The sequence below is a fragment of the Oncorhynchus gorbuscha genome, linkage group LG05 (assembly GCF_021184085.1).
Source record: "Oncorhynchus gorbuscha isolate QuinsamMale2020 ecotype Even-year linkage group LG05, OgorEven_v1.0, whole genome shotgun sequence".
NCBI lineage: Eukaryota > Metazoa > Chordata > Actinopteri > Salmoniformes > Salmonidae > Oncorhynchus > Oncorhynchus gorbuscha.
Window position 1 is genome coordinate 39,344,165 of NC_060177.1, and position 15,330 is coordinate 39,359,494.

At 46.1% G+C, this 15,330-nt stretch overlaps 1 protein-coding gene across 2 annotated transcripts in view; it reads right to left on the minus strand.

Moving 5' to 3' along the window:
* Positions 1-808: 808 nt before the first annotated feature.
* LOC124035930 (protein kinase C-binding protein NELL1-like) overlaps positions 809-15,330 on the minus strand; it is a 467,070-nt gene continuing 452,548 nt past the window's right edge. For both annotated transcript variants that reach the window (XM_046349864.1, XM_046349863.1), the window contains 3 exons: positions 4,249-4,425; positions 1,788-2,012; positions 809-1,326 (listed from right to left, as the gene is read on the minus strand). In XM_046349864.1, the coding sequence (XP_046205820.1) occupies positions 1,276-1,326; positions 1,788-2,012; positions 4,249-4,425 (453 nt within the window). In that variant the 3' untranslated portion in view covers positions 809-1,275. The remainder of the gene's footprint in view (positions 1,327-1,787; positions 2,013-4,248; positions 4,426-15,330) is intronic.

The window sequence follows — 15,330 nt, forward strand, 5'->3', positions numbered from 1 at the left end:
TCTACACAGCAGATCACACAAAATTATTGCCTGATGATCTTCTGAACTTTGTCGTGGAATAATCAGAATTTGTTGGTAACATATGTAAGATGTTTTATATTCATCATATGTTTGTAAGTTACTTCTCATCAAGAATGTTATTTTTGTATAATACTGTGGCAGGGTTGAAGTTATCTGTTCTATGTCAAGACTAAGTTGCATGGGCCGCAGAGAGGGGAGAGGTCAAAGTGTCATCATGTGTAAACATATCTTTTGCTCCACAATGTCTGTGTGCCAGTCAGTGTGTCTCTGTGATCTTGTCCAGGATTGGTTGTATTTAGAATTGGTTGTATCTAAATGACAATTTGATATATGCCTGTTGATATGGAGGGTTGGTTTATGGTTCTGAGTTTGAGAGAGGAGACAAAGCTGAACAATGAATTATGCCGATGCTGTTTTATCCTGTGTATCTTTGCTATAAAGGATCCCATTTTGCCATTGTGTTGGGACTCTCAACTTTTCATTAGAGATACTGAACTGTTGAAAGTCAAAATGCTATTGCAATGTGGAGGGGGCTCTCGGAGAATTCACTGAGAGACACTGAATTACCTGAGAGTCACAGAGCTCATATAATTAAATTGTGATTGTGATAGAGCTCATATAATTAAAGATTGATTTTGATAACTAACTCTGACTTGTGTGTGTGGTTTGCTCCCATGATTTGGTAAATAGAGGAAATTTCCACGACAACTTCCCAACACATATCAGATGCATTTCAGTCACTTCAAACCATACTTCCTTCACATTGAAATACTTAGACTGTCAAAGCGACAATTAAAAAAACACTGTCCCTTTATTACATAACTTTCTTACATTGTGGAGTTGCAATTTATTTTTAATCAACATGGGGTTGTGAGCCAAAACAGTTTGGGAACCCCTGGTATACCCACACGCAGGCACACAAACATACAGAACACACTGATAAGGGTGCAAGTAGGGGGTGAGTGAGGGAAAGGTTATATGTGGGTTGGTCTCCTCCTGTAGTTGTGTAGCAGACAGACACTCCATCTCTCAATTTGTCAGTGATATAGTGTTGCTTGAAGAACCAGTATGGACACACAGCTCTAGCCACTGCCCTAACCCAGGCAGAGTGTGTGCGTACATATGTGCGTGTTTGTGAGCATATGTGGTAAAAGGTCCAAAGGTAGGGTCTTCAAACAGTGTGGCCAGTCTAGGATCTGAAGAAAGGAGCTATTGGAGAGGAGGAGAAGAGTACGGCTACTGAAAGAGGAGTGTTTAGTTGTTCTGAAGACAATCCAGCTCCACCGAGCAGCACACACTTCCATTCTGACCACGGCAGCGAATAAAAAGGGGAATATGAAGAGAAAAAAAAGAGAAACAGGTAGTTAGTTCCATTCTTTTTCTGCATGTTTGCGTATGCTACCATGTGTGAGTGATGCAAGGTGAGGTCAGGGCCGGGATTCAACAAACGTTAAAAGGGCACTTACACTATAGAACCGACATGTGCAGCAGTTACCATGAATGATGCATTATCGGCTGTATAGTATGCTGCCCTATAATGTGCCTTGCATTGAATCCCGGCCTAGGTTAGGGTTGCGTACTTTGTTCTTGCAGGTGACACAGCTGTGTGTGTTAGTGTTCCTGTACATACTGCACTTGCAGGAGGTGCAGGAAAAGCTTGCCATTCACTGTGTGAGTGTGTGTGTACATATGTATGTGTTTTTGCGTGCTCCTGTGTGTGTATGTGTGTCTGTGTCAGGTAAGAGATGAGTTGTTATTGTTGTCACCTTGCATTTGCAGGTGGTGCAGGGTGACCCTGGCATGGGCCACGTGGCACTGCTGAGGCGGGTGATCCCAGCGGGGTCCTGGCAGGTCTGCATGATGTCGTAGGCAATATTGTCTGCCAGACAGGGGTCAGTGACACAGTGCGGGCAACATTCGCCCTCCGCCAAGGCAGAGTACTTGCACGCCAACACTGGACACGCCAGGGGCCAGCAGTCAACCTCTCCCTCCTAGACAGACAGACAGACAGACAGACAGACAGACAGACAGACAGACAGACAGACAGACAGACAGACAGACAGACAGACAGACAGACAGACAGACAGACAGACAGACAGACAGACAGACAGACAGACAGACAGACAGACAGACAGACAGACAGACAGACAGACACAGACAGACAGAGATTGGGGGAGAATGGAAGAAAAACAATGGACAATTGTTTGGAACAGTCCCGCTGGACCCTGAGATGACTACTATGGGGTATTGTAAGACCATATTGGACGGATAAAGCTAGAAGTACAGAGACAAGTGTCAAAGCAGCTCTCTGATGTGAATCACCTGATGGCTGACATAGTGGGATCAGTACTATGGCTTTGATCACCGACATATACTTAAGCAATAAGGCCCAAGGGGGTGTGGTATATGTCCAATATACCATGACTAAGGACTGTTCTTATGCACGACACAACGCGGAGTGCCTGTATACAGCCCTTACCCATGGTATATTGGCCATATAGAACAAACTTCTGAGTTGCCTTACTGGTTACCAATGTAATTAGAGCAACAACAAAAAAAATGTCAGCCAATCAGCATTCAGGGCTCGAATCACCCAGTTTATAATATCAGTTTAATATCACAGGCTCACACTCTAGATTCCCTGTCTCTCTTGTTGTGAGTCACTTGAAGGTTTGGCCATAGCCTACAGTAGTGATACCTGCGTCTAATGCTTTAGAATGTCTTTCTTCCTTTCTGATGACACTTGAAGGTTGGCTGGGCAAATTAGAGTGGTTGTCGGTGCCATGCTGATTCTGGGATCTGTGTTTTCACGGCAACATCGCTTAGCTAATTGCACAGCTGTCAGAGCCCGCTAATTATCAGGTCCACCAGAATAAGGTAATGCACATGCACACACACACATGCAAAGATCACAAACATTCACAAGCGCAGGTGCACGCACGCACACACACAAAGCCTAGGCCACCAAAAATATAATTGTATTTCATATCGAGATGGTAACATCTGCTTTTTCTTCGGTGATCAGGCTTCTTTACAGCCCGTCTCATTAGTATGCAAGGATCTGCTTTGTTTCCTGGTAGCCATAATAATTAGCTGGGTGGTGCTCATGAAAGACACGCAATCAAGATCAGAGGAGACAGGGTATATTAGCTGATATATAAAACGACGCAAGTTCCGAGACTTGGAGCTTTACAGCTAAAGTGATTGCACAGATTTCTTCTAACTGCCTAAATGTTGAATATTTGGGGCATACAATCATCGCAGCTCTGCAGATTTTGTTGAGAGGATACATAATCGATTGACCATTTGTTTTGGTATTGCCCTCCGGTAGCCCTGTTTCTGGTCTCAGGTTCAGGAATGACTGAAATAGCATAACATTAATCTAAAATTTGCCCCTTAGAAATAGCATTATTGGGAGATCTGGAGAGACCTGGTCCGTCAATTACTAGCATTCTAATACTCTTAGTGAAAGTATTTATCTTCAACTCACAATCTGTGGATTCTATTCAAATCAAATCAAATCTTATAAGTCACATGCGCCGAATACAACAGGTGAACAGGACCTTACAGTGAAATGCTTACTTATTCGATTAGATAGATAAATTGTATGTCAGAGCATAGTTGAAAGACATATGGTGTGTAGAAATCCGAAGGGGGTGGCTAGCAGAGATTGGTGGGATGGGCTGAGGGAAGCGGAGGATTTGGATGTGGAATTGGAGACAAGTGGGAGTGGAGTTGTTGGGCTGGAATAGAATGACGGTCAAAGATAAAATAAAATTAAAATAAGTCAAAATAAAACAAAACAAAACTAAATGTAAGTTTGAATGACTGAGGGGCAGAGTTGTTACAGCTAATGCCTGTTTGCCTGAGGCTGATGCCGCGTCTTCACTGCAAGTAGATTGTATGTTTTAATATGGGAAAAAAAGATCAGAGAAGACGGGTGCGTGTGAACAAGAGAGTGTTTGTGTACAACAAAGTTCACAAGAAGCATACAAATGTGTGTGTGCGCATGTCTGTGTGTCTGTATGTGAATTCAAGCATGTGTATATGGATGCAAATTCCTGTGTGTGTGTGTGTGTGTGTGTGTGTGTGTGTGTGTGTGTGTGTGTGTGTGTGTGTGTGTGTGTGTGTGTGTGTGTGTGTGTGTGTGTGTGTGTGTGTGTGTGTGTGTGTGTGTGTGTGTGTGTGTGTGTGTGTGTGTGTGTGTGTGTGTGTGTGTGTGGATACCAGGCAGCGACACTGCTGGCAGCTGTAGATCCAGGAGTCTCTGCTGTTGTACAGTGTGTGTCCACTCTGGTGCAGACATTGGCTGGACTTTCTGGAGTCACACTCAGGACAGCAGAACAGGTCTGCCTCAGGGTCCACACAATCACACTCTCTCCTCCTGCAGAAGGTGCGCCCGTCCTGGGGACAAAGTAAATGCATAGGAATACAAAGGAATGTCATGGCCTGGGTCGGTCCAGCAATCTATGCCGATGACTTTGGATCATGTACTATGTACGCTGTGAGAATGGGTTTGACCCCAAATTAAAAAAAAATCTAAATAGTTCTATAAGCAAATAATCCTCATTCCCAGCAGGTCTGGAACTTTGAGGCCTTTCTTCCAAATGTCAGGCCAGTTACATCCATCCACCCACAAAGTTTGTACGACTGCAGTTATGTTGTACAAATCGTAATCCTGGCTGGTTTTGCTTGTAAATTATACAGTTTGATTACTGACATTTTAATATATAATTATATTATAATATATATTTAATAATAAAATCAGCCTTTCTAGGAGTTAAATAGTCCTAGTCTTTACCTGAGAAACCACTTAAGGTTGACTGGAATACCTCTGTGTGTAGCCCTATGGTTATATTGCATAATCGTTAAATTTAATGTAGTTTTATTCAGCTTGACATTATTCTCACTGCCTTAGACAATTCCAATTAATATCTGAGATTTTTTCCTGGCAGGGTTTCCAATGCAAGGTTTACATGCTCATGCCTAAAGCGATTGACAGCTAAGCTGAAAAAATGTTCACCTTGTTCCCAATGTGATTGATAACAATGTAAAATTGTAAACAATGGAAGGTACAAATATATACTTTGTGGTAGGCATATACTTAATACTAAAGCCTGGCAAGTGTCATGAAAAGTCTATAATTAGCATTAGCTTGCTATATGCTATAATTACCATTAGTCTGATAAAATCTCACTAGTTCATGTTTACTTGATTAGTTACCCAGTGAGCAAAATTACCTTGGAAAGACATCTAAAATACATATTTTCCAGATGTTGAAAACCCGAAACAGTCCTATCTGGTGCAGAGAACACAAAGACAGGAAACAACCACCAGCCGACTGGCGGCTCTGGCGGATCCTGGCCGACTGGCGGCTCTGGCGGATCCTGGCCGACTGGCGGCTCTGGCGGCTCCTTGCAGACTGGCGGCTCTGGCAGCTCTGGACAGGCGGGAGACTCTAGCAGCTCTGGACAGGCGGGATACTCTAGCAGCTCTGGACAGGCGGGAGACTCTGGCAGAGCTGGAGATGAGGAAGGCTCTGGCAGCGCTGGAACGGCAGGAGCACCTGTAGGGCTGAGATGGAGAGACAGCCTGGTGCGGGGGGCTTTCACCGGAGGGCTGGTGCGTGGAGGTGTCACTAGATAGACCGGACAATGTAGGCGCACTGGAGCTCTTGAGCACCGAGCCTGCCCAACCTTACCTGGTTGAATGCTTCCGGTCACCCTGACCAGTGCGGCGAGGTGTAATAGCCTGCACAGGGCTGTGCAGGCGAACCGGGACACCATGCGAAAGTCTGGTGCCATGTACGCCGGCCCAAGGAGACGCACTGGAGACCAGATGCGTAGAGCCGGCTTCATGGCACCTGGCTCAATGCCCACTCTAGCCCGGCCGATGCGAGGAGCTGGTATGTACCGCACCGGGCTATGCACCCGCACTGGGGACACTGTATGCTCCACAGCATAACACGGTGCCTGCCCGGTCTCTCTCGCCCTACGTTAAGCACAGGAAGTTGGCGCAGGTCTCCTACCTGGCTTCGCCACACTTCCTGTGTTTTCCGCCCCCAAGAAATTTTGGGGGCTGACTCTCGGGCTTCCATCCGCGCCGCCGTGCTGCCTCCTCATACCAGCGCCTCTCCACCTTCGCTGCCTCCAGCTCTCCTTTGGGGCGGTGATATTCTCCTGGCTGTGCCCAGGGTCCTTTCCCGTCTATGATCTCCACCCAAGTCCATGTCTCTAAATAGTGCTGCCTCTCCTGCTGATGTTGCCGCTGCTGCTGCTGCCTCTCCTGCTGCTGCCTGTTACCACGCCGCTTGGTCCTTGGTAGGTGGGTGGTTCTGTAAGGGTTTTCCTCCTCCTCTTCTTCTGAGGAGGAGTGGCGGGAAGGATCGGAGGACCAAAATGCAGCGTGGTTTTTAATATGAGAAACTAAACATGAACACAATTACAAAACAACAAACATGGCAAAACCTGAAACAGTCCTACCTGGTGCAGAGAACACAAAGACAAGAAACAACCACCCACAAACGCCGACACAAATCAAGCTACCTAAATATGGTTCCCAATCAGAGACAATGACTAACACTTTCCTCTGAATGAGCACCATATCAGGCCATACATAGAAACGGACAAACTAGACACACAACATAGAATGCCCATCCAGCTCACGTCCTGACGAACACTAAAACAAGGAAAACACAAAAGAACTATGGTCAGAACGTGACAAAAACAGGTTCATTTTCGTTGTAAGTTGAAAAAATATATATATATATATATATATATATATATATATATATATATATATATATATATATATATATATATTTGTTTTTCTCCCAAATTGTTATTCCAATTTAAATAAAATAGGGCTAACTGAAGATTGCTTTATACAATATTTATTATTTTTCCCCAACTGTAACATGCACTTAAGTTTACTTTTTCAAAAGCTTTAGAACTGGTAGTAATCATTTTCAAAGGTTTTGGACCAACAGAAAAAATGACAGTAACAGTTACAGAAGCATGTGATATGTGGTTGTTTATCTACCTTAGTTGAATGCACTGACTGTAAGTTGCTTGGGATAAGAGCGTCTGCATGAAGGCGAAACTATAAATGTAGAAGTCAACACTTGCAAATCACACTGGTTATTATTCTAATGAGTTGGTAAAGCTCTTAGTTCTGGTACCGCTCCTCATTCTTTCTTCTCTTAACACGCAGAATTTACCCAGAATTGGTCAGAATTCACCCAGAATTGAGCATCTGACCAATTAAACAAGACTTAACCTCTAGCGTCGAGCAATCCCGTATCCGGGAGCATAATTATAGCCTCAAGCTCATTACCATAACGCAACGTTAACTATTCATGAAAATCGCAAATGAAATGAAAGAAATATATTCACTCACAAGCTTAGCCTTTTGTTAACAACACTGTCAACTCAGATTTTTAAAATATGCTTTTCAACCATAGCTACACAAGCATTTGTGAAAGAGTATTGATATCTAGCATGGCATTAAGCCTAGCATTCAGCAGGCAACATTTTCACAAAAACAAGAAAAGCATTCAAATAAAATAATTTACCTTTGAAGAACTTTGGATGTTTTCAATGAGGAGACTCTCAGTTAGATAGCGTTTGGCTAAGAAAAAAATCTGAAAATGCAGTCTCTACAACGCCAAACATTTTACCAAATTAACTCCATAATATCGACAGAAACATGGCAAACGTTGTTTAGAATCAATCCTCAAGGTGTTTTTCACATTCTATTCGATGATAAATCATTCCTGGCAGCTGTGTTTCTCCTCGAAGCAAACTAAAAATACACGCAGCTGGAGATTACGCAATAATTGCAACGGAGGACACCAAGCGGCCACCTGGTAGATGTAGTCTCCTAAGGTCAATCTTCCAATGATTTGCCTACAAATACGTCACAATGCTGTCGACACCTTGGGGAAACGACAGAATGTTATGCAGGTGAATGAGGACCCAAAAGCGAATTGGCGAAAACAGAGTTTTTAATCCAGTAAAGTTACTTTACAAACAAAAGGCATAATACTACTCGTAATGACGAGAACAGACTGGAGACTTGATCAAGAACTGCAGGTTGCCTCGGGAAGGCACTTGAACGTAGCAGACTCAGACACCTGCTCACCACGCAGCATCTGAGGGAAACACGACACGACAGGGCAATACATAGACACAGCACGGTGAACAATAGACAAGGATCCGACAGGGCAGGAACGGAAAACAAGGAGAGAAATAGGGACTCTAATCAGGGAAAAGAATAGGGAACAGGTGTGGGAAGACTAAATGATTGATTAGGGGGAATAGGAACAGCTGGGAGCAGGAACGGAACGATAGAGAGAAGAGAGAGAGGAAGGGAGAGAGAAAAAGGGGAACGAACCTAAAAAGACCAGCAGGGGGAAAATGAACAGAGGGAAAAAGCCAAAATGACAAGACAATCTAAGACAAAACATGACAGTACCCCCCCCACTCACCGAGCGCCTCCTGGCGCACTCGAGGAGGAATCCTGGCGGCAACGGAGGAAATCATCAATGAGTGAACGGTCCAGCACGTCCCGAGACGGAACCCAACTCCTCTCCTCAGGACCGTAACCCTCCCAATCCACTAAGTATTGATGACCCCGTCCCCGAGAACGCATGTCCATGATCTTACGTACCTTGTAAATAGGTGCGCTCTCGACAAGGACGGGAGGGGGGGAGGGAAGACGAACGGGGGTGCGAAGAAAGGGCTTGACACAGGAGACATGGAAGACAGGATGGACGCGACGAAGATGTCGCGGAAGAAGCAGTCGCACAGCGACAGGATTGACGACCTGGGAGACACGGAACGGACCAATGAACCGCGGAGTCAACTTACGAGAAGCTGTCGTAAGAGGAAGGTTGCGAGTGGAAAGCCACACTCTCTGGCCGCAACAATACCTTGGACTCTTAATCCTGCGTTTATTGGCGGCTCTCACAGTCTGTGCCCTGTAACGGCAAAGTGCAGACCTCACCCTCCTCCAGGTGCGCTCACAACGTTGGACAAACGCTTGAGCGGAGGGAACGCTGGACTCGGCAAGCTGGGATGAGAACAGAGGAGGCTGGTAACCCAGACTACTCTGAAACGGAGATAGCCCGGTAGCAGACGAAGGAAGCGAGTTGTGAGCGTATTCTGCCCAGGGGAGCTGTTCTGCCCAAGACGCAGGGTTTCTGAAAGAAAGGCTGCGTAGTATGCGACCAATCGTCTGATTGGCCCTCTCTGCTTGACCGTTAGACTGGGGATGAAACCCGGAAGAGAGACTGACGGACGCACCAATCAAACGACAGAACTCCCTCCAAAACTGTGACGTGAATTGCGGGCCTCTGTCTGAAACGGCGTCTAACGGGAGGCCATGAATTCTGAACACATTCTCGATAATGATTTGTGCCGTCTCCTTAGCGGAAGGAAGTTTAGCGAGGGGAATGAAATGTGCCGCCTTAGAGAACCTATCGACAACCGTAAGAATCACAGTCTTCCCCGCAGACAAAGGCAGACCGGTAATGAAGTCTAGGGCGATGTGAGACCATGGTCGAGAAGGAATGGGGAGCGGTCTGAGACGACCGGCAGGAGGAGAGTTACCCGACTTAGTCTGCGCGCAGTCCGAACAAGCAGCCACGAAACGGCGCGTGTCACGCTCCTGAGTCGGCCACCAAAAGCGCTGGCGAATAGACGCAAGAGTGCCTCGAACACCGGGATGACCAGCTAACTTGGCAGAGTGAGCCCACTGAAGAACAGCCAGACGAGTGGAAATAGGAACGAAAAGGAGGTTACTAGGACAAGCGCGCGGCGACGCAGTGTGCGTGAGTGCTTGCTTAACCTGTCTTTCAATTCCCCAGACTGTCAACCCGACAACACGCCCATAAGGAAGAATCCCCTCGGGATCAGTAGAAGCCACAGAAGAACTAAACAGACGGGATAAGGCATCAGGCTTGGTGTTTTTGCTACCCGGACGGTAAGAAATCACAAACTCGAAACGAGCGAAAAACAACGCCCAACGAGCTTGACGGGCATTAAGTCGTTTGGCAGAACGGATGTACTCAAGGTTCTTATGGTCTGTCCAAACGACAAAGGAACGGTCGCCCCCTCCAACCACTGTCGCCATTCGCCTAGGGCTAAGCGGATGGCGAGCAGTTCACGGTTACCCACATCATAGTTGCGCTCAGATGGCGACAGGCGATGAGAAAAATAAGCGCAAGGATGAACCTTATCGTCAGACTGGAAGCGCTGGGATAGAATGGCTCCCACGCCTACCTCTGAAGCGTCAACCTCGACAATGAATTGTCTAGTGACGTCAGGAGTAACGAGGATAGGAGCGGACGTAAAATGTTCTTTTAGAAGATCAAAAGCTCCCTGGGCGGAACCGGACCACTTAAAACACGTCTTGACAGAAGTAAGAGCTGTGAGAGGGGCAGCAACTTGACCGAAATTACGAATGAAACGCCGATAGAAATTAGCGAAACCTAAAAAGCGCTGCAACTCGACACGTGACCTTGGAACGGGCCAATCACTGACAGCTTGGACCTTAGCGGAATCCATCTGAATGCCTTCAGCGGAAATAACGGAACCGAGAAAAGTAACGGAGGAGACATGAAAAGAGCACTTCTCAGCCTTTACGTAGAGACAATTCTCTAAAAGGCGCTGTAGAACACGTCGAACGTGCTGAACATGAATCTCGAGTGACGGTGAAAAAATCAGGATATCGTCAAGATAGACAAAAACAAAGATGTTCAGCATGTCTCTCAGAACATCATTAACTAATGCCTGAAAAACAGCTGGCGCATTGGCGAGACCAAACGGCAGAACCCGGTACTCAAAATGCCCTAACGGAGTGTTAAACGCCGTTTTCCACTCGTCCCCCTCTCTGATGCGCACGAGATGGTAAGCGTTACGAAGGTCCAACTTAGTAAAGCACCTGGCTCCCTGCAGAATCTCGAAGGCTGATGACATAAGGGGAAGCGGATAACGATTCTTAACCGTTATGTCATTCAGCCCTCGATAATCCACGCAGGGGCGCAGAGTACCGTCCTTCTTCTTAACAAAAAAGAACCCCGCCCCGGCCGGAGAGGAAGAAGGCACTATGGTACCGGCGTCAAGAGACACAGATAAATAATCCTCGAGAGCCTTACGTTCGGGAGCCGACAGAGAGTATAGTCTACCCCGAGGAGGAGTGGTCCCCGGAAGGAGATCAATACTACAATCATACGACCGGTGAGGAGGAAGGGAGTTGGCTCGGGACCGACTGAAGACCGTGCGCAGATCATGATATTCCTCCGGCACTCCTGTCAAATCGCCAGGTTCCTCCTGAGAAGTGGGGACAGAAGAAATGGGAGGGATGGCAGACATTAAACACTTCACATGACAAGAAACGTTCCAGGATAGGATAGAATTACTAGACCAATTAATAGAAGGATTATGACATACTAGCCAGGGATGACCCAAAACAACAGGTGTAAAAGGTGAACGAAAAATCAAAAAGAAATAGTCTCACTGTGGTTACCAGATACTGTGAGAGTTAAAGGTAGTGTCTCAAATCTGATACTGGGAAGATGACTACCATCTAAGGCAAACATGGGCGTAGGCTTGTCTAACTGTCTGAAAGGAATGTCATGTTTCCGAGCCCATGCTTCGTCCATGAAACAACCCTCAGCCCCAGAGTCAATCAAGGCACTGCATGTAGCACCCGAACCGGTCCAGCGTAGATGGACCGACATAGTAGTACAGGATCTAGATGAAGAGACCTGAGTAGTAGCGCTCACCAGTAGCCCTCCGCTTACTGATGAGCTCTGGCCTTTACTGGACATGAATTGACAAAATGTCCATCAAATCCGCAATAGAGGCACAGGCGGTTGGTGATCCTCCGTTCCCTCTCCTTGGTCGAGATGCGAATACCTCCCAGCTGCATGGGCTCAGTCTCTGAGCCAGAGGAGGGAGATGGTTGCGATGCGGAGCAGGGAAACACCGTTGACGCGAGCTCTCTTCCACGAGCTTGGTGACGAAGATCTACCCGTCGTTCTATGCGGATGGCGAGAGCAATCAAAGAGTCCACACTGGAAGGAACCTCCCGAGAGAGAATCTCATCTTTGACCACTGCGTGGAGTCCCTCCAGAAAACGAGCGAGCAGCGCCGGCTCGTTCCAGTCACTAGAGGCAGCAAGAGTGCGAAACTCTATAGAGTAATCCGTTATGGATCGATCACCTTGGCATAGGGAAGCCAGGGCCCTAGAAGCCTCCCTACCAAAAACTGAACGGTCAAAAACCCGAATCATCTCCTCTTTAAAGTTCTGGTAATTGTTAGAACAATCAGCCCTTGCCTCCCAGATAGCTGTGCCCCACTCTCGAGCCCGGCCAGTAAGGAGTGAAATGACGTAAGCAACCCGAGCTCTCTCGCTAGAGTATGTGTTGGGTTGGAGAGAGAACACAATATCACACTGGGTGAGAAAGGAGCGGCACTCCGTGGGCTGCCCGGAGTAGCAAGGTGGGTTATTAACCCTAGGTTCCGGAGGCTCGGCAGGCCAGGAAGTAACAGGTGGCACGAGACGAAGACTCTGGAACTGTCCAGAGAGGTCGGAAACCTGAGCGGCCAGGTTCTCCACGGCATGGCGAGCAGCAGACAATTCCTGCTCGTGTCTGCCGAGCATGGCTCCTTGGATCTCGACGGCAGTGTTACGAGCCTCTGTAGTCGCTGGGTCCATTCCTTGGTCGGATCCTTCTGTTATGCAGGTGAATGAGGACCCAAAAGCGACTTGGCGAAAACAGAGTTTTTAATCCAGTAAAGTTACTTTACAAACAAAAGGCATAATACTACTCGTAATGACGAGAACAGACTGGAGACTTGATCAAGAACTGCAGGTTGCCTCGGGAAGGCACTTGAACGTAGCAGACTCAGACACCTGCTCACCACGCAGCATCTGAGGGAAACACGACACGACAGGGCAATACATAGACACAGCACGGTGAACAATAGACAAGGATCCGACAGGGCAGGAACGGAAAACAAGGAGAGAAATAGGGACTCTAATCAGGGAAAAGAATAGGGAACAGGTGTGGGAAGACTAAATGATTGATTAGGGGAATAGGAACAGCTGGGAGCAGGAACGGAACGATAGAGAGAAGAGAGAGAGGAAGGGAGAGAGAAAAAGGGGAACGAACCTAAAAAGACCAGCAGGGGGAAAATGAACAGAGGGAAAAAGCCAAAATGACAAGACAATCTAAGACAAAACATGACACAGAAAGTCTAAGCTCATTCGTGACCCATACACAGCCATATAAGGAGACATTGGAGCACAGCGCATTCAAAATCTGGGGCACTTCCTGTATGCATTTTCATCTTGGTTTCGCCTGTAGCATTAGTTCTGTGGCACTCACAGACAATATATTTGCAGTTTTGGAAACGTCAGAGTGTTTTCTTTCCAAAGCTGTCAATTATATGCATAGTCGAGCATCTTTTCGTGACAAAATATCTTGTTTAAAACGGGAACGTTTTTTTATCCATAAATTAAAAGAGCGCCCCCTATATCCAAGAAGTTAAGTTCTGGTTTAACCGAGATTACGTATCAGCTATATAGAAATCTGGTGCCTGATGCCACAGTTGATGGATGACATGCACGAAACCATTGGTTGATGAATGCAACCTCTGAGCAGGGGGACACAACCCACATGAGGTTGGTCCAGATCAAGTCTGAACTAATCATAGACATCTATGTTTCACAAGTTTGTACAGCACAGTAGAGTACAGAACAGTCGAGTTAGGTTCAGTACAGTAGAGTATAGTACAACAGAGTACATTATACTGTACTGTACTCTACTTTTCTTTACTGTATTGCATTGTGATGTACTCTGCTGTGCTCAACTGTATTGTGTACTGTGTTGCCCAAACTTGTGAAACATTAATTTCTATGATTGGTTCAGATTTCGTCCAGACCAGATCTGAACCAATTATAGACGTCTATGTTTGGGCCAAATCAATCAGTCTGTGGACGTTGAAATCAAAACCGGTCCGGACCAAATCTAAACCAAACATAGGTTCAGATTTGGTCCTGGCATCTGTGAACATTTTAAATCAAGGCCAGGGCAGACAGACCAAATTTCACATAAAAAAAGAACATTCATGGACATTCGTGCCGGACTGTGCTCCATGGGTAGTTAGCATATCAGTAGCACATCGGTTGCATGTCACACACAAGTGAGATCTTTGTGCTGGAGACCATTTTCAGATCAGGTGTTGGAGCCTTATAAAGAAATCCAGGCTGTGAGACCCACTACACAAATCAGGTGTTGAATCCGTGCAGAGAGCTGGGCTTTGGCTACTAGATCTACTGCAGAGACACAGAACCTGACAAATGCTGCAGCACAGATACCTGAGGCTAAACAGATACAGCAGCCGAGGTACATAGACCTAACTCACAGTCCTCCCTTCATCCCTCTCTTTTCCTCTCTTTGTTGCCTGTACTTTTTGTCTCAAGTTATATAATATAAATTATTATTATTATTATGTCAAACTGTGTACTCCTCCTCTATCTCCATTCGCATCTTTCAGTGTTACGCCATAGTCTTCTCCCTCTGTATTTCTCGGTGTCATACAACTTCTCCCCCCTCCCTCTATCTCGTGCTCAGTTGTAGCTCTATCTCACTGTCACTCCAACTCCTTGCTCTCTCCATAGCAGAAGGATGAATCCTTCAGTGACAATACTGCAGGTGTTTTTGATCTGAGCTGTGACATCCTCATCCACAATCAGATAGTACTTCTCAGGTCGGGATTCAATCCAAAGCTTGTTATGGAACTGCGCACTGGACAGCTGACAATTTGACTTTTTAAAAAGAATTCACACTTGAGCCGACAGGCGCAACGTTTACCATGCGATCTCTGCAAACTCTGGAAATTGCCTTTAAAATGCGTATTAACGGCTGTCCAGTGTGCTGCTATACAACGCACCTTGGAATGAATCCTGGCCTAAGTCTCAGGGTATGATACAGACGATTTTATGAGAAGACCGATTTTCGGGATGTCTCAGCATATGACAAACGTCAATCTAGCTCTGTCACCTTTCAACAAAAACGTGGAAGTGCGGCAGATGCAGAGGAATGAGATGAACCCAATGCAAAAAAACATATCTCTGGCTTAAGCTGACAGATTTTTATGGGGATTTCGTATTATGCTAATTAGATTTCCTTGCGAGTGCAAACATTGATCTTAGCTAGTTAACGTTTGCTACCTAGGCTAATTGAGCAGTCCTAATTTTGCCACTCTTCTTTAGATTTAGTCTTATTCATTTGAACTG